General features: G+C 43.0%; 1 protein-coding gene across 1 annotated transcript in view; it reads left to right on the forward strand.

Annotated features, from left to right (window-relative positions):
* The window catches only part of cmn (calymmin), a gene marked incomplete at its 5' end in the record, with an annotated part of 81,361 nt that overhangs the window by 50,741 nt on the left and 10,056 nt on the right, over positions 1-20,564 (forward strand). Inside the window, 4 exons of the mRNA XM_084167587.1 lie at positions 11,369-11,428; positions 11,528-11,599; positions 11,923-11,970; positions 18,419-18,490. Coding sequence (XP_084023713.1) covers positions 11,369-11,428; positions 11,528-11,599; positions 11,923-11,970; positions 18,419-18,490 — 252 coding nt within the window. The remainder of the gene's footprint in view (positions 1-11,368; positions 11,429-11,527; positions 11,600-11,922; positions 11,971-18,418; positions 18,491-20,564) is intronic.

Raw genomic sequence — 20,564 nt, forward strand, 5'->3', positions numbered from 1 at the left:
CCTGGGGCTCCATGCAAGATCTCACCTCGTGGAGTTGCAATGATCATGAGAACGGTGAGGAATCAGCCCAGAACTACACGGGAGGATCTTGTCAATGATCTCAAGGCAGCTGGGACCATAGTCACCAAGAAAACAATTGGTAACACACTACGCCGTGAAGGACTGAAATCCTGCAGCGCCCGCAAGGTCCCCCTGCTCAAGAAAGCACATATACAGTGAGGGAAAAAAGTATTTGATCCCCTGCTGATTTTGTACGTTTGCCCACTGACAAAGACATGATCAGTCTATAATTTTAATGGTAGGTTTATTTGAACAGTGAGAGACAGAATAACAACAAAAACATCCAGAAAAACGCATGTCAAAAATTTTATGAATTGATTTGCATTTTAATGAGGGAAATAAGTATTTTACCCCCTCAATCAGAAAGATTTCTGGCTCCCAGGTGTCTTTTATACAGGTAACGAGCTGAGATTAGGAGCACACTCTTAAAGGGAGTGCTCCTAATCTCAGCTTGTTACCTGTATAAAAGACACCTGTCCACAGACGCAATCAATCAATCAGATTCCAAACTCTCCACCATGGCCAAGACCAAAGAGCTCTCCAAGGATGTCAGGGACAAGATTGTAGACCTACACAAGGCTGGAATGGGCTACAAGACCATCGCCAAGCAGCTTGGTGAGAAGGTGACAACAGTTGGTGTGATTATTCACAAATGGAAGAAACACAAAAGACCTGTCAATCTCCCTCGGCCTGGGGCTCCATGCAAGATCTTACCTCGTGGAGTTGCAATGATCATGAGAACGGTGAGGAATCAGCCCAGAACTACACGGGAGGATCTTGTCAATGATCTCAAGGCAGCTGGGACCATAGTCACCAAGAAAACAATTGGTAACACACTACACTGTGAAGGACTGAAATCCTGGAGCGCCTGCAAGGTCACCCTGCTCAAGAAAGCACATATACAGGCCCGTCTGAAGTTTGCCAATGAACATCTGAATGATTCAGAGGAGAATTGGGTGAAAGTGTTGTGGTCAGATGAGACCAAAATGGAGCTCTTTGGCATCAACTCAACTCGCCATGTTTGGAGGAGGAGGAATGCTGCCTATGACCCCAAGAACACCATCCCCACCGTCAAACATGGAGGTGGAAACATTATGCTTTGGGGGTGTTTTTCTGCTAAGGGGACAGGACAACTTCACCGCATCAAAGGGATGATGGACGGGGCCATGTACCGTCAAATCTTGGGTGAGAACCTCCTTCCCTCAGCCAGGGCATTGAAAATGGGTCGTGGATGGGTATTCCAGCATGACAATGACCCAAAGCACACGGCCAAGGCAACAAAGGAGTGGCTCAAGAAGAAGCACATTAAGGTCCTGGAGTGGCCTGGCCAGTCTCCAGACCTTAATCCCATAGAAAATCTGTGGAGGGAGCTGAAGGTTTGAGTTGCCAAACGTCAGCCTCGAAATCTTAATGACTTGGAGAAGATCTGCAAAGAGGAGTGGGACAAAATCCCTCCTGAGATGTGTGCAAACCTGGTGGCCAACTACAAGAAACGTCTGACCTCTGTGATTACCAACAAGGGTTTTTCCACCAAGTACTAAGTCATGTTTTGCAGAGGGGTCAAATACTTATTTCCCTCATTAAAATGTAAATCAATTTATAACATTTTTGACATGCATTTTTCTGGATTTTTTTGTTGTTATTCTGTCTCTCACTGTTCAAATAAACCTACCATTAAAATGATAGACTGATCATGTCTTTGTCAGTGGGCAAACGTACAAAATCAGCAGGGGATCAAATACCTTTTTCCCTCACTGTAAGTGTGCTGAAATTCTGTTGTCAATTTGTTTACAGTAAAATAGCATTGTATCTGGTCAAACACAATTTTTTCCAAAAGTTTACTAAGGGTTGGTAACAGGCTGATTGGTTGGCTATTTGAGCCAGTAAAGGAGGCTTTACTATTCTTGGGTAGTGAAATTACTTTGCTTCCCTCCAGGCCTGAGGGCACACACTTTCTAGTAGGCTTAGATTGAAGATATGGCAAATAGGAGTGGCAATGTAGTCTGCTATTATCCTCTGTAATTTTCCATCCAAGTTGGCAGACCTCGGAGGTTTGTCATTGTTGATAGACAACAACAAAAAAATATCACCTCTTCCACACTCACTTCACGGAATTCAAAATTACAATGCTTGTCTTTCATAATTTGATCAGTTATACTTGGAAGTGTAGTGTCAGCGTTTGTTGCTGGCATGTCATGCCTAAGTTTGCTAATCTTGCCAATTAAAAAATAATTAAAGTAATTGGCAATATCAGTGGGTTTTGTGATGAATGAGCAATCTGATTCAATGCATGATGGAGCTGAGTTTGCCTTTCTGCAAGGAAATTCATTTAAGGTGCTCCAAAGCGTTTTACTATCATTCTTTGTATGATTTATCTTTGTTTCATAGTATAGTTTCTTCTTCTCTTTATTCAGTTTAGTCACATAATTTCTCAATTTGCCAATAGGTTGTGCAGCCAGACTTATTTGCCATTCCTTTTGCCTCATCCCTCTCAACCATAAAACATTTTCAATTCCTCATCAACGCTACAAGCTTGGCACACCTGTATTTGGGGAGTTTCTCCCATTCTTCTCTGAAGATTCTCACAAGCTCTGTCAGGTTATATGGGGAGTGTCGCTTTACAGCTATTTTCAGGTCTCTCCAGAGATGTTTGTTCGAGTTCAAGTCCGGGCTCTGACTGGGCCACTCAAGGACATTCAGAGACTTGTCCCGAAGCCACTCCTGTGTTGTCTTGGCTGTGTGCTTAGGGTCGTTGTCCTGTTGGAAGGTGAACTTATGCCCCAGTCTGAGGTCCTGAGCGCTCGGGAGCAGGTTTTCATCAAGGATCTCTCTGTACTTTGCTACGTTCATCTTTCCCTGACTAGTGTCCCAGTCCCTGCCGCTCAAAAACATCCCCACAGCATAATGCTGCCACCACCATGCTTCACCGTAGGGATGGTGCCAGGTTCCCTCCAGACGTGACACTTGGCATTCAGGCCAAAGAGTTCAATCTTCGTTTCATCAGACCAGAGAATCTTGTTTCTCATGGTATGAGAGTCTTTAGATGCCTTTTGGCAAACTCCAAGCGGGCTGTCGTGGCTTTTACTGAGGAGTGGCTTCTGTCTGGCCACTCTACCATAAAAGCCTGATAGGTGGAGTGCTGCAGAGATGGTTGTCCTTCTGGAAGGTTCTACCATCTCCACAGAGGAACTCTAGAGCTCTGTCAGAGTGACCATCGGGTTCTTGGTCACCTCCCTGAGCAAGGACCTTCTCCCCCGATTTCTCAGTTTGGTCGGGCGGCCAGCTCTAGGAAGAGTCTTGGTGGTTCCAAACATCTTCCATTTAAGAATGATGGAGGCCACTGTGTTCTTGGGGACCTTCAATGCTGCATACTTTTGGTACCCTTCCCCAGATCTGTGCCTTGACACAATCTTGTCTTGGAGCTCTATAAACAATTCCTTCGACCTCATGGCTTGGTTTTTGTGGGACCTTATATAGACAGGTGCGTGCCTTTCCAAATCATGTCCAATCAATTGAATTTACCACAGGTGGTACATGACCCTACCCTGGACTAGATTTTTTTTAAATATTCAGTTGAAGTCGGAAGTTTACATGCACTTAGGTTGGAGTCATTAAAACTTGTTTTTCAACCACTTCACAAATTTCTTGTTAACAAACTATAGTTTTGGCAAGTCGGTTAGGACATCTACTGTGTGCATGACACAAGCAATTTTTCCAACAATTGTTTACAGACAGATTATTTCACTTATAATTCACTGTATCACAATTCCAATGGTTCAGAAGTTTACATACGCTAAGTTGACTGTGCCTTTAAACAGCTTGGAAAATTCCAGGAAATTATGTCATGGCTTTAGAAGCTTCTGATAGGCTAACTGACATAATTTGAGTCAATTGGAGGTGTACTTGTGGGTGTATTTCAAGGCCTACCTTCAAACTCAGTGCCTCTTTGCTTGATATCATAGGAAAATCAAAATAAATCAGCCAAGACCTCAGAAAGAAAATTGTAGACCTCCACAAGTCTGGTTCATCCTTGGGAGCAATTTCCAAATGCCTGAAGGTACCACATTCATCTGTACAAACAATAGTACACAAGTAAAAACACCATGGGACAGAGCATATGAGCGGAGTGGAGCGGTGAGAATCTCAGCTCCTCGCTCACGGAGTTGTTCACCCCTCCGCTCCCCCCGCTCAAAGCCACATCAGGCCAGTCCGCTCATTATCGCTCAGCGCTCAACGCAGTTTGCATCGCGCTCCACTCAAATCGCCCCCGCTCACTCCAAAAAAGGAACGAAATCTGCATGTATTTCACTTTTAGCTTAAACCACAGCCTTACTTTATCTCCCCGAATTTGTTGCATACAGACTCATCTCGGATTATCCATTCTGTCTTGAAACGGGGATCAAATCAAATCAAATCAAATTTTATTGGTCACATGCGCCGAATACAACAGGTGCAGACATTACAGTGAAATGCTTACTTACAGCCCTTAACCAACAGTGCATTTATTTTAAACAAAAAAGTAAGAATAAAACAACAACAAAAAAAGTGTTGAGAAAAAAAGAGCAGAAGTAAAATAAAGTGACAGTAGGGAGGCTATATATACAGGGGGGTACCGTTGCAGAGTCAATGTGCGGGGGCACCGGCTAGTTGAGGTAATATGTACATGTGGGTAGAGTTAAAGTGACTATGCATAAATACTTAACAGAGTAGCAGCAGCGTAAAAAGGATGGGGTGGGGGGGCAGTGCAAATAGTCCGGGTAGCCATGATTAGCTGTTCAGGAGTATTATGGCTTGGGGGTAGAAGCTGTTGAGAAGTCTTTTGGACCTAGACTTGGCACTCCGGTATCTAACACTGACGCTAAAATGAGATGTTAATCAGTATAGTATATTCCATAGCGAATTGACACGTTGTTTGCCAATGTTTCTGCAAAAGCAGCGATGCCCATTGGAAGTGCAGCGTGAGTGTAATCGGTGAGCAGGGATTTGATTTCTGTGACAGCAGGGAGGATCATCCCCAGGTTCCCCAGCTCCTTCTGCATTTTGTCTGTGAGGTCTGCTAGTGGTGTCAGCACACGGACAAGGTGCGTCAGCTGCGGTACTTGATTCAGGGTGATGTTAGCAACATTAGACTTGAGTTTGTTTTGCCATAACGGGTCTTTTTGGAACAACCGGATGAACGACTGAATCATCCGCAGCTGACTGCTCCATCGAATGGCGCAGGCATTTGTGGGGCGGACACCTAATTGGTCGGTTTCCTCTGTGCTCTTGCGTACACTTTTCACCAGGTGCCCGACTTTCACTAACAGCCTATTAATGTTGTCGTGCTCGTTAACGGCGTTTTTGATCGCCAGCTGAAGCATGTGAATGGGGCATCTCAGATGTAAATTTGACAAAGTAAAGTACTGATTTATCATAGTTTCTTGGGGGGGGGGGGTGTAGCCCGGTTGAGCTGCGCTGGCGAAGTGTTGCATCCCTTCGCGTTCTCCTTTACTCAGCGGTTCATAGTCCATGAAAATCATTTTTAAAAATGCTACATCCAGCTCTCTTTTTCTCTCCCTTGTTATGGTTGGGCCTTTGCCTGCAGTGAATAAACTTTTGAATTCCTCAACGCTTTTCTCTTGTTGCTGCTGCTGCTCCTCGGTCTATAAAATACAAATTCTTGGACGACACAAATTAAATTAAACAGATGGATTCTGGGTCAGGCTTGAGCATGCTTCAGACTCTTGGTGTGAGCGAGCGAAATTGGAGCGGGACATAGGGCGACGCTCCGTCCTTTTAAAAATGCCGCTCTGCGCTCTGTTCAAAATCCGTCCGCTCACGCTCCACGCTCGCTCCCGCTCCACTCCGCTCATATGCTCTGCCATGGGACCACGCAGCCGTCATACCGCTCAGGAAGGAGATGTGTTCTGTCTCCTAGAGATGAACGTACTTTGGTGCGAAAAGTGCAAATCAATCCCAGGACAACAGCAAAGGACCTTGTGAAGATGCTGGAGGAAACCGGTACAAAAGTATCTATATCCATAGTAAAACGAGTCCTATATCGACAACCTGAAAGGCCGCTCAGCAAGGAAGAAGCCGCTGCTCCAAAACCGGCATAAAAAAGCCAGACTTTTTGGAGAATGTCCTCTGGTCTGATGAAACAAAAATAGAACTGTTTGGCCATAATGACCATCGTTATGTTTGGAGGAAAAAGGGTGTCGCTTGCAAGCCGAAAAACAGCATCCCAACCGTGAATCACGGGGGTGGCAGCATCATGCTGTGGGGGTGCTTTGCTGCAGGAGGGACTGGTGCACTTCACGAAATAGATGGCGTCATGAGGAAGGAAAATGATGTGGATATATTGAAGCAACATCTCAAGACATCAGTCAGGAAGTTAAAGCTTGGTCGCAAATGGGTCTTCCAAATGGACAATGATCCCAAGCATACTTCCAAAGTTGTGGCAAAATGGCTTAAGGACAACAAAGTCAAGGCATTGGAGTGGCCATCACAAAGCCCTGACCTCAATCCTATAGAACATTTGTGGGCAGAACTGAAAAAGCGTGTGCGAGCAAGGAGGCCTACAAACCTGACTCAGTTACACCAGCTCTGTCAGGAGGAATGGGCCAAAATTCACCCAACTTATTGTGGGAAGCTTGTAAAAGGCTACCTGAAACGTTTGACCCAAGTTAAACAATGTAAAGGCAATGCTATCAAATACTAATTGAGTGTATGTAAACTTCTGACCCACTGGGAATGTGATGAAATAAATAAATAAAAGCTTAAATAAATAATTCTCTACTATTATTCTGACATTTCACATTCTTAAAATAAAGTGGTGATCCTAACTGACCTAAGACAGGGACATTTTACTAGGATGAAATGTCAGGAATTGTGAAAAACTGAGTTTAAATGTATTTGGCTAAGGTGTATGTAAACTTCCGACTTCAACTGTATTTCTGTTTTTAATTCTTTATACATTTGCAAAAAAAATTTTTTCGCTTAGTCATTATGGGATATTGTGTGTAGATTGCTGAAGAAAATGTTTTATTTAATCAATTTTAGAATAAGGCTGTATTGTAACAAAGTGGAAAAAGTCAAGGGGTCTGAATACTTTCCGAAGGCACTGTGTGTATATATAATGTATATTTATTATTTTTCACTAACCCCAACACCTCTCCCCTAATTGGAGTAAACTAATGAACAACAACACTTAGGCTTCTTCTTCCAGCTTATATATACTATATATATTTTACGGACACAATAGTTATATTTTGTTTGTTTTTAGTCCTGTCCTTCCTCTACCCTCAACCTCTCTCATCTATTTCTGTCCATCCAGTTTGTTTGAAGCTTTTTCTTGAGTGGGTAGCTTGCTGGAAGCCAGTAAATATTTAAATCAGCCAGAAAATATACCCTTCTGTTGATATCCCATACATTATCAAGCATTTCACACATGTTATCCAGTTACTGACTGTTAGCACTTGGTGGTCTATAGCAGCTTCACACAAGAATGGGCTTTAGGTTAGGCAGATGAACATGTAGCCATATTACTTCAACAGTATTTAACATGAGATCCTCACTAAGCTTTACAGGAATGTGGTTCTGAATATAAACAGCAACACCTCCACCATTGGCATTTCTGGATTTTCTGTAGCTGTTATAACCATGTATTGCTACCACTGTATCATCATGAACCTTGTTTCTTAAGCTAAATATTTTAACGTGGGCTATTTTTTCTGGGATGCTTGATTGTTTTCATTGTTTTACTGGGAAGCTTAGCAGAAGTAGACATGCTCATGTTATTTATGTTAGTACAGTGGGGAAAAAAAGTATTTAGTCAGCCACCAATTGTGCAAGTTCTCCCACTTAAAAAGATGAGAGAGGCCTGTAATTTTCATCATAGGTACACGTCAACTATGACAGACAAATTGAGATTTTTTTTCTCCAGAAAATCACATTGTAGGATTTTTAATGAATTTATTTGCAAATTATGGTGGAAAATAAGTATTTGGTCACCTACAAAACAAGCAAGATTTCTGGCTCTCACAGACCTGTAACTTCTTCTTTAAGAGGCTCCTCTGTCCTCCACTCGTTACCTGTATTAATGGCACCTGTTTGAACTTGTTATCAGTATAAAAGACACCTGTCCACAACCTCAAACAGTCACACTCCAAACTCCACTATGGACAAGACCAAAGAGCTGTCAAAGGACACCAGAAACAAAATTGTAGACCAGCACCAGGCTGGGAAGACTGAATCTGCAATAGGTAAGCAGCTTGGTTTGAAGAAATCAACTGTGGGAGCAATTATTAGGAAATGGAAGACATACAAGACCACTGATAATCTCCCTCGATCTGGGGCTCCACGCAAGATCTCACTCCGTGGGGTCAAAATGATCACAAGAACGTTGAGCAAAAATCCCAGAACCACACGGGGGGACCTAGTGAATGACCTGCAGAGAGCTGGGACCAAAGTAACAAAGCCTACCATCAGTAACACACTACGCCGCCAGGGACTCAAATCCTGCAGTGCGAGACGTGTCCCCCTACTTAAGCCAGTACATGTCCAGGCCCGTCTGAAGTTTGCTAGAGTGCATTTGGATGATCCAGAAGAGGATTGGGAGAATGTCATATGGTCAGATGAAACCAAAATGGAACTTTTTGGTAAAAACTCAACTCGTCGTGTTTGGAGGACAAAGAATGCTGAGTTGCATCCAAAGAACACCATACCTACTGTGAAGCATGGGGGTGGAAACATCATGCTTTGGGGCAGTTTTTCTGCAAAGGGACCAGGACGACTGATCCGTGTAAAGGAAAGAATGAATGGGGCCATGTATCGTGAGATTTTGAGTGAAAACCTCCTTCCATCAGCAAGGGCATTGAAGATGAAATGTGGCTGGGTCTTTCAGCATGACAATGATCCCAAACACACCGCCCGGGCAACGAAGGAGTGGCTTCGTAAGAAGCATTTCAAGGTCCTGGAGTGGCCTAGCCAGTCTCCAGATCTCAACCCCATAGAAAATATTTGGAGGGAGTTGAAAGTCTGTGTTGCCCAGCGACAGCCCCAAAACATCACTGCTCTAGAGGAGATCTGCATGGAGGAATGGGCCAAAATACCAGCAACAGTGTGTGAAAACCTTGTGAAGACTTACAGAAAACGTTTGACCTGTGTCATTGCCAACAAAGGGTATATAACAAAGTATTGAGAAACTTTTGTTATTGACCAAATACTTATTTTCCACCATAATTTGCAAATAAATTCATTAAAAATCCTACAATGTGATTTTCTGGATTTTTTTTGTTGTCATTTTGTCTGTCATAGTTGACGTGTACCTATGATGAAAATTACAGGCCTCTCTCATCTTTTTAAGTGGGAGAACTTGCACAATTGGTGGCTGACTAAATACTTTTTTTCCCCACTGTACAGGGTGAGCTGCACGCAGTGGACTTCCTACTAGGGCACACTGCCTCAGTGCTAACAGTATAACTCTTGTTCATAGGCACATGAGTACTGCATACAATAGCTGTAGGATCAGCAGAGGCATTCAGGGCAGTTAGAGGGACATAAATTAGGTTACTTACATTGTGTCTACCAACGCCCATGGGATAATGTACATTTGCTGAAGCATTATGACAACTCAGAGACACAATGGTAGGGATGAACTGAGCTGGGCTTGGGTCATTGATAAGTAATTGTCTCAACGCAGCCTTATAATGCTGTCAAAGGATCCAGATATCCTAATGATTTGGGTGGATCCCATCCTCCTCATAAAACGGGCTTTGGTTCCAGAAGGTATCGAAATCGTCAGTAAATGTTACACCCACAGATCTGCAATAGTCACGTAGCCAGTTATGGAGGACTAAAAGTCTGCTGAAATGTTCAATGCCATGATTTAGGGAGGGCACAGGGCCAGATATTGTGGAGTGAATGAGAGATCCAAAGTATATTGAAAGCAAGTGCTTCCACACAGGTGTGGTTCCAGAGTTAATGAAGAAATTAACATCCCATCATTCATAGGGTCATGTATATAAATGCTGGGCAGGACATTCTTTTTTCAATTATTTTGGCTACCATGGCTTTACCCCCATAGGATGACAATGCCCCCATCCACAGGGGCACAAGTGGTCACTGAATGGTTTGATGAGCATGGAAATGATGTAAACCATACGCCATGGCCATCTCAGTCACCAGATCCCAACCCAATTGAACACATATGGGAGATTCTAGAGCGGCGCCTAAGACAGCGTTTTCCATCAACAAAACACCAAATTATGGAATTTCTCTTGGTAGAATGGTAGAATCTATACCAAGGCGCATTGAATCTGTTCTGGCTCGTGGTTGCCCAACTCCCTATAAAGACACTTTGTGTTGGTGTTTCCTTTGTTTTGGCAGATACCTGTATATGTCAGTGTACCTTTTTATGTTAACATTGTAAATGCATGTGTTGTATGCATGTCTGTTGATTACTGGTACGTATGTATTTATCGCAATGTATTTATGTAATCATGCACATATGCATTTAGTGTATGTGCCAGTATGTATGTTGATTTATTAGATTAGATATTTCCTTTATTGTGTTTCTTACAGATATTTGCTTCACGTACAAGAAAATGCACTGCGGCTATGCTATATTCTGCATCTATACACTGAGTATACAAAACATTAAGAACACCTGCTCTTTCCATGACATATACTGACCAGGTGAAACCAGGTGAAAGCTATGATCCCGTATTTATGTCACTTGTTAAATCCACTTCAATCAGTGTAGATGAAGGGGAGGAGACAGGTTAAAGAAGGATTTCTAAGCCTTGAGACAATTGAGACATGGATTGTGTATGTGTGCCATTCAGAGGGTGAATGGGCAAGACAAAATATTAAAGTGCCTTTGAACGGGGTATGGTAGTAGGTGCCAGGTGCACCGGTTTGTGTCAAGAACTGCAACGCTACTGGGTTTTTCACGCTCAACAGTTTCCCGTGTGTATCAAGAATGGTCTACCACCCAAAGGACATCCAGCCACCTTCCAAAGGACATCCAGCCACCTTGACACAACTGTGGGAAGCATTGGAGTTAACATGGACCAGTATCCCTGTGGAGCGCTTTCGACACCTTATAGAGTCCATGCCCCGACGAACTTGAGGCTGTTCTGAGGGCAAAAGGGGGTGCAACTCAATATTCGGAAGGTGTTCCTAATGTTTGGTATACTCAGTGTATGTGTTTTCTCTATCTACTGTATGTATTTATGCATGTATGCATGTACTGTATGTGCCAGTATGTCTATATTCTATGGGTTTGCATTTTGTTCTCTCTGAAGTTTGTGTCAATCACGCTCAGGAAACGGTGGAAGCCCCAACGCACCTGGACCTGATGTTGGCAAGTCAGTTGGTAAATACGGTGAGTGCCATACATTTCTCTATATCACTGAGAATCTATATGTCTGAATTATATCACTATTATTTTCTAATATATTCATTGCACTGCTTACATAAACAGAAAATGGTGGTCTACCCTATGGATCTCAGACTCTTGGATTGGGTGCTGACCCCAAATCGTCTGGCAAATACGGTAAGTTTATCAATCAAATGTATTTTTTATAAAGCCCTTTTTACATCAGTTGTTACAAATTGGTTTAAAGATACCCAGCCTTAAACCCCAAAGAGCAAGCAATGCATAGGTTCCAGCCTCCATAGAAGGCTGGAACCTAGGAAGAAACCTAGAGAGGATCCAGGCTCCAAGAGGTGGCCAGTTCTCTTCTGACTGTAAGGGGGCAATGGGTCAATCTGTTAAACCAGTGGTGCTAGTTTTTTTTATAGGTTTTAATCCAAGGACTAGGCTTAATCTGTGTTCAGGAAACCGGCCCATACATAAATTATTAAATTATGTTTCAGGTGGGCTTGGCACTGGAATGGGAGGGGATCCTGCACCTGGAAAATATGGTGAGCTACCTAATTTCTATCTGGAAAGGACCTCTATAATCCAGACAGACCTATGCAATATCTGATGCAATATTATAATAATGGATGTTTTCATACAAGATATAGGCCTAGTAAAAAATAAAAATAAAGTAATTTCTTGAAGGTCCAATGGAGAAGTTATCTCAATATCAAATCATTTCTGTGTAACAAATAAGTACCTTACTGTGATTGTTTTCAATTAAAATGGTCAACAAGAAACAAAAATAGCTTCTTAGCAAAGAGCAATTTCTCAAGAAAGAATTTTGCTAAGGGATGGATGATCGAAATTTACAGAATTGGTACCTGGAGGAAAATGGGGGAAGGTCATGCTTTTTTAAATTTCAGTCAAGGGGAAGGTTTAGTATATACAGTTGAAGTCGGAAGTTTACATACACCTTAGCCAAATATATTTAAACTCTGTTTTTCACAATTCCTGACATTTAATCCTAGTAAAAATTCCCTGTTTTAGGTCAGTTAGGATCACCACTTTATTTTAAGAATGTGAAATGTCAGAATAATAGTAGAGAATGATTTATTTCAGCTTTAATTTCTTTCATCACATTTCCAGTGGGTCAGAAGTTTACATACACTCAATTAGTATTTGGTAGCATTGCCTTTAAATTGTTTAACTTGGGTCAAACTTTTCGGGTAGCCTTCCACAAGTTTCCCACAATAAATTGGGTGAATTTTGGCCCATTCCTCCTGACAGAGCTGGTGTAACTGAGTCAGGTTTGTAGGCCTCCTTGCTCGCACACGCTTTTCAGTTCTGCCCACACATTTTCTATAGGATTGAGGTCAGGGCTTTGTGATGGCCACTCCAATACCTTGACTTTGTTGTCCTTAAGCCATTTTGGAAGTATGCTTGGGGTCATTGTCCATTGGGAAGACCCATTTGCGACCAAGCTTTAACTTCCTGACTGATGTCTTGAGATGTTGCTTCAATATATCCACATCATTTTCCTTCCTCATGATGCCATCTATTTTGTGAAGTGCACCAGTCCCTCCTGCAGCAAAGCACCCCCACAGCATGATGCTGCCACCCCTGTGCTTCACGGTTGGGATGGTGTTCTTCAGCTTGCAAGCCACACCGTTTTTCCTCCAAACATAACGATGGTCATTATGGCCAAACAGTTATATTTTTGTTTCATCAGACCAGAGGACATTTCTCCAAAAAGTACGATCTTTGTCCCCATGTGCAGTTGCAAACCGTAGTCTGGCTTTTTTATGGCGGTTTTGGAGCAGTGGCTTCTTCCTTGCTTAGCGGCCTTTCAGGTTATGTCGATATAGGACTCTTTTTTACTGTGGATATAGATACTTTTGTACCTGTTTCCTCCAGCATCTTCACAAGGTCCTTTGCAGTTGTTCTGGGATTGATTTGCACTTTTCGCACCAAAGTACGTTCATCTCTAGGAGACAGAACGCGTCTGCTTCCTTAGCGGTATGACGGCTGCGTGGTCCCATGGTGTTTATACTTACGTACTATTGTTTGTACAGATGAACATGGTACCTTAAGGCATTTGGAAATTGATCCCAAGGATGAACCAGACTTGTGGAGGTCTACCATTTTTTTCTGAGGTCTTGGCTGATTTCTTTTGATTTTCCCATGATGTCAAGCAAAGAGGCACTGAGTTTGAAGGTAGGCCTTGAAATACACTGCTCAAAAAAATAAAGGGAACACTTAAACAACACAATGTAACTCCAAGTCAATCACACTTCTGTGAAATCAAACTGTCCACTTAGGAAGCAACACTGATTGACAATACATTTCACATGCTGTTGTGCAAATGGAATAGACAACAGGTGGAAATTATAGGCAATTAGCAAGACACCCCCAATAAAGGACTGGTTTTGCAGGTGGTGACCACAGACCACTTCTCAGTTCCTATGCTTCCTGGCTGATGTTTTGGTCACTTTTGAATGCTGGCGGTGCTTTCACTCTAGTGGTAGCATGAGACGGAGTCTACAACCCACACAAGTGGCTCAGGTAGTGCAGCTCATCCAGGATGGCACATCAATGCGAGCTGTGGCAAGAAGGTTTGCTGTGTCTGTCAGCATGGAGGCGCTACCAGGGGACAGGCCAGTACATCAGGAGACGTGGAGGAGGCCGTAGGAAGGCAACAACCCAGCAGCAGGACTGCTACCTCCGCCTTTGTGTAAGGAGGAGCAGGAGGAACACTGCCAGAGCCCTGCAAAATGACCTCCAGCAGGCCACAAATGTGCATGTGTCTGCTCAAACGGTCAGAAACAGACTCCATGAGGGTGGTATGAGGGCCCGGCGTCCACAGGTGGGGGTTGTGCTTACAGCCCAACACCGTGCAGGACGTTTGGCATTTGCCAGAGAACACCAAGATTGGCAAATTCGCCACTGGCGCCCTGTGCTCTTCACGGATGAAAGCAGGTTCACACTGAGCACATGTGACAGACGTGACAGAGTCTGGAGACGCCGTGGAGAACGTTCTGCTGCCTGCAACATCCTCCAGCATGACCGGTTTGGCGGTGGGTCAGTCATGGTGTGGGGTGGCATTTCTTTGGCGGGCCGCACAGCCCTCCATGTGCTCGCCAGAGGTAGCCTGACTGCCATTAGGTCCCGAGATGAGATCCTCAGACCCCTTGTGAGACCATATGCTGGTGCGGTTTGCCCTGGGTTCCTCCTAATGCAAGACAATGCTAGACCTCATGTGGCTGGAGTGTGTCAGCAGTTCCTGCAAGAGGAAGGCATTGATGCTATGGACTGGCCCGCCCGTTCCACAGACCTGAATCTAATTGAGCACATCTGGGACATGTTGCACCACAGACTGTCCAGGAGTTGGTGGATGCTTTAGTCCAGGTCTGGGAGGAGATCCCTCAGGAGACCGCCACCTCATCAGGAGCATGCCCAGGCGTTGTAGGGAGGTCATACAGGCACGTGGAGGCCACACACACTACTGAGCCTCATTTTGACTTGTTTTAAGGACATTACATCAAAGTTGGATCAGCCTGTAGTGTGGTTTTCCACTTTAATTTTGAGGGTGACTCCAAATCCAGACCTCCATGGGTTGATAGATTTGATTTCCTTTGATAATTTTTGTGTGATTTTGTTGTCAGCACATTCAACTATGTAAAGAAAAAAGTATTTAATAAGATTATTTCATTCATTCAGATCTAGGATGTGTTATTTTAGTGTTCCCTTAATTTTTTTGAGCAGTGTACATCCACAGGTACACCTCCAATTGACTCAAATTATGTCAATTAGCCTATCGGAAGCTTCTAAAACCATGACAACATTTTCTGGAATTTTCCAAGCTGTTTAAAGGCACAGTCAACTTAGTGTATGTAAAATTCTGACCCACTGGAATTGTGATACAGTGAATTATAAGTGAAATAATCTGTCTGTAAACAATTGTTGGAAAAATTACTTGTGTCATGCACAAAGTAGATGTCCTAACCGACTTGCCAAAACTATAGTTTGTTAACAAGAAATGTGTGAAGTGGTTGAAAAATGAGTTTTAATGACTCCAACCTAAGTGCATGTAAACTTCCGACTTCAACTGTATATTTAAAAAAAATCTAGTCCAGTGTAGGGTCATGTAATTTGTAATTGATGACATTCCAATATTTGTCAGTGTTTTAGAATTAGTTGCTTATAAGGCTATATATCGATGTGTGCCCAATGCCGCCCCTCATCTCTGATTCTCTGCTGGGCGTGCAATATCAATTGCGCCTATAGGCTATTTAGTGTGGTCTCAATCAAATGATCCATAGCCTATAGGCTAGGAAGTGCAAGCTCGTAGAAGCACAGAGCAAAGTTATTTTTCTAAGATAGCTGCTGGGTGGTGTAAATAAAACTAGGCAGCACTACACACGGCAATGGATATTGAGCCCCGGACTGCTCTGCTCTGCTCTGCTCTTGCTGATCAAAAAATTTTTTGTGTGCTGCCTAACCAATGGTTGTGCTGTGTAGGCCTACGGTGGCAGTTTTGGAGGAGAGTCAAATGCTTCTTCTTTTTTATTAGGCCTAGTCCAAAAAACTCACTATCTTGCGCGCGGACTAACCTATAGCCTATGTTCTGTTCAGTTTGAGAAGGAGAACCCGAAAATGAGGAGGACCGGAGGTCAACTTTGATAGCTTGCTACTACTATAATTGATTTTATTAAAAACAATGTTTCTTGACCATGATGTACACTGAGTGTACAAAACATTAGGAACTCTTTCCATTATGTAGACTGACCATGTGAATCCAGGTGAAAGTTATTATCCCTTATTGATGTCACCTTTTAAATCCATTTCAATCAGTGTAGATGAAGGGAGGAGACAGGTTAAAGAAGGACTTTTAAGTCTTGAGACAATTGAGACATGGATTGTGTATGGGTGCCATTCAGAGGGTGAATGGGCAAGACAAAATATTTAAGTGCCTTTGAACGGGCTATGGTAGTAGGTGCCAGGTGCACCGGTTTGTGTCAAGAACTGCAACGCTGCTGGGTTTTTCACGCTCAACAGTTTCCCATGCGTATCAACTGTGGGAAGCATTGGAGTCAACATGGGTGCTTTCAACACCTTATAGTCCATGGCCTGACGAATTGAAGCTGTTCTGAGGGCAAAAGTGGTACAACTTAATATTATGAAGGTGTTCCTAATGTTTTGTACACTCAGTGTATTTATCAGAGTTATTGACCTCACAATAAGCCAGATTCAAGTAACTTACATTGTGGTGCTGACACTTGAAGCAGCAACCGCCGCACAATCAATCGGAAACGGACAGCTCATGGTGCTGAAAGTATGCAAATTTGAGTTGGCATAATTCATTTAAACCGTCTTCATTTTAATTAGACTTCACTAACAACAAGAGAGCTTTGTATTGGAGCCTATTTAAGAAATACGAGGTAGGCCTACCTGTTTCACAGGCTGCTAAATCCATATATTTCTCATTCAATTCCTCCACCCACAATGCACTATTTAAATAGCCTACCTCTGTGTCAGTGAAGGGCTGTTAAGTTACATCCAAGACCTGAATTGAGGGGGTATGAGAGGGTATGCCATAGGCCTACCTTTTATTAAAGAAAATGGCAAAAAGCACAGACCTACCCTTTGTTAGCTTAAGATTTTGAAGAAAATGAAACGGATCCGATTATATAAAGTGTTCTATAACAGCCCTTTGGTCCGCAATGCTTTATACTAGAAACAAGCTGTAAAATACCCGGGAAAGATGTGACTCCGATGCATAAGGGGATATTAATATTCTATAGCCGAGGAGACAAACAATTGACTTTGCTTGGGAAGTAATCTAATTCTGTCACTATCAATTGATTAAGCTATTCACTTTCTGTACAATAGAATATGTTTAAACACAGATGGCGTTAAGGGAAACACTTGTGACCTTCTCTCGTTTGGTTAAACCACAGGAGTAGCCAGCAGTTAAAGCTTAAATTTTTCTGCATTCATAGACCTACTCTGTCTGGGGTGGAAAGGTAGGCCTATCTTTTGAAAGTACCATGCTCAGATTCCTAATGATGTCTCACACAAGACACTGATTTGGCATTGGAGAAATATGATAAGATGAATGCATAGGCCTGTCTCTCCGTCCATTCTTAGCCTGTAATTTCGGTAATTTGTGTGCTGTTAAAAAAGGTTCTGCTAATATGTAAAATTACATAGAATTGCATGACAATTTTATAAAAGGCTTTTTCTCAGACCTGGAAATACGATGATAGATTCATGCAATGCTTTTATTATAAAGGAGATCTTTCCACCCCTACTCTTGTCCACGGTGGTCTGCGAACTCACAACCTTCTGGCCCGCAGCCCTGTGCACTATCAAAATTCAAGCGTTGCCATGTAATGCTTACAGGATGAAGAACAGTTTCTAAAACTGCATATCTACGGCTCTGGTCTGTCCAGAAAGTGAGGGAAAACGGTAGACATGGTCTCTGCTATCCACTTTGTTTTAATTATTATTTTGGGTATAGGGGAGGGTCACTTGTTGTTGTTTTCCAAGCGATCAGGGAGGGTTTAGGTCAAATATATTTTGCTGAAGGGAGGGCCATCCATTTTCATTTCAGAGAGGTCTGATTTTCTCCATTTAACCCTTATTATAAATAATGTTCACTCCCTAAGTGTGGGGAGGGGAAAGCAGAAATGTTGCTGTTATTGGCATAGGTTTGGAACTCTCTTTCTTATTGGTCTATTAACTAATTTACCGCCTGGTGATGTCACCAGGCAGGCCACAACTTCCCACCAAAACAGGCTGAAATTTCAGCCGGTCTTTTCAAACAGCTCTTACACTAAAAGAGCTGTATTATTCCAACTTCGTAGTGTTTTTGACTGCACTGGGCCTTTAATAACGTGTAATGGATGCAATAGGCAACTTGGATCTACAAAATGCCTGTTTGTTGATGCTAGTTACAGGTAATTTCCTCCAATGGTGTAATGCAATGTTATCTCTGTCTCACCCCAGGATATGGTGCACCCTATGGTGGGCAACCTCTTGGCCTAGTTGGTGATCCTGGGAAATCAGCTGGCAAGTATGGTAAATACCTCTTTCACTTCCCTACAAGAGCTATTAGGAATAGAGAGAGGAGAGGGGAAGAGAGAGAGGCCAGTGGAGCTGATGTCATTCGGAGATGTGTGCATTCGGAAGGTATTCAGACCCCTTGACTTTTTCCACATTTTGTTACGTTACAGCTTTATTCTAAAATGGATTAAATAAAACATTTTCGACATCAATCTACACACAATACCCCATTATGGGTTTGTAGAAATATTTGCTCATTTATTAAAAAACAGAAATACCTTATTTACATAAGTATTCAGACCCTTTGCTATGAGACTCAAAATTGAGCTCAGGTGCATCCTGTTTCCATTGATCATCCTTGAGATGTTTCTACAACTTGATTGGAGTCCACCTGTGGTAAATTCAATTGATTGGACAAGATTTGGAAAGGCACACACCTGTCTATATAAGGTCCCACAGTTGACAGTGCATGTCAGAGCAGAAACCAAGCCATGAGGTTGAAGGAATTGTCCGTAGAGCTCCGAGGCAGGATTGTGTCGAGGCACAGATCTGGAGAAGGGTACCAAAACATTTCTGCAGCATTGAAGGTCCCCAAGAACACAGTGGCCTCCATCTTTCTTAAATGAAAGAAGTTTGGAACCACCAAGACTCTTCCTAGAGCTAGCTGCCCAGCCAAACTGAGCAATCGGGGGAGAAGGGCCTTGGTCAGGGAGGTGGTCATTCTGACAGAGCTCCAGAGTTCCTCTGTGGAGATAGGAGAACCTTCCAAAAGGACAACCATCTCTGCTGCACTCCACCAATCAGGTCTTTATGGTAGAGTGGCCAGACGGAAGCCACTCCTCAGTAAAAGGCACATGACAGCCCGCTTGGAGTTTGCCAAAAAGACTCTCAGACCATGAGAAACAAGATTCTCTGGTCTGATGAAACCAAGATTGAACTCTTCGGCCTGAATACCAAGCGTCACGTCTGGAGGAAACCTGGCACCATCCCTACGGCGAAGCATGGTGGTGGCAGCATCATGCTGTGGGGATGTTTTTCAGTGGCAGGGACTGGGAGACTAGTCAGGATCGAGGGAAAGATGAACAGAGCAAAGTACAGAGTTCCTTGATGAAAACCTGCTCCAGAGCGCTCAGGACCTCAGACTGGGGCGAAGGTTCAACTTCCAACAGGACAACGACCCTAAGCACACAGCCAAGAAAACGCAGGAGTGGCTTTGGGACAAGTCTCTGAATGTCCTTGAGTGGCCCAGCCAGAGCCTGGACTTGAACCCTATCGAACATCTCTGGAAAGACCTGAAAATAATGTGCAGCGACTATCCAACAGCAATAAAAAAATTGTTAGCTGACATGGCTGATTGACTGAGAGAAACTGCTGATGCACAACCAAATTTCGAAATTGCACCTGGTGTATTCTACTATTCTTACTCTCAATAGTAATTTGAGACCCCGACTGAGTTCCTAAATTTGTTTTAGTTTTTGGGGTCGCTTATGCCTGGAACTGGCCCTGCTTTACCCTTCCCCTAAAGTGTGCACTTACACAGTCCCCGTTCTGGATTTAAAATAATTGGATTGGTGTAATCATTGGCTTGAGGAAGTTTCCAGCTCCACCATTGTTAAATCCATTAGAGCAGGGGTTCTGGGGGTCCTTGGAGGTACTGTTGGGGGTCCGCAGCCAGATATTTTGGCCAAGGGATCCATAGAATAAGTTTAAAGTTTGTAATACAATACAATGTCATATTATTCATCTACAATGTATGTTCTTAACTCTGGGCAACATGGCCCTGGGAGGTTCACAGGGATATTGGTATCTGCAGTACAATACTATTCCCCCAAAACATTTTATTTTAAATGCACTGTCATTTAAGTTTTAAAACTGCACAGTTGTCTCTCTGCCTCGTGGCAAAATGTGTAAAATTACAGGATATTAGCTTTAAAGCTGCAACAACAAAAAGTATCTCTGCCCCAAGACAAAATGTGTACAATTGCAGGAAATTTGCTTGAAAACTGCTAAATTTTCTCACCGATGCAAAGAGAGGCGGGCCTTTTAAATGTTATTTCCCTGGGACCGAGATTTGGTTCCCTCATTTCAG

This window comes from Coregonus lavaretus, assembly GCF_964263955.1.
Source record: "Coregonus lavaretus genome assembly, chromosome: 1".
Classification (NCBI taxonomy): domain Eukaryota; kingdom Metazoa; phylum Chordata; class Actinopteri; order Salmoniformes; family Salmonidae; genus Coregonus; species Coregonus lavaretus.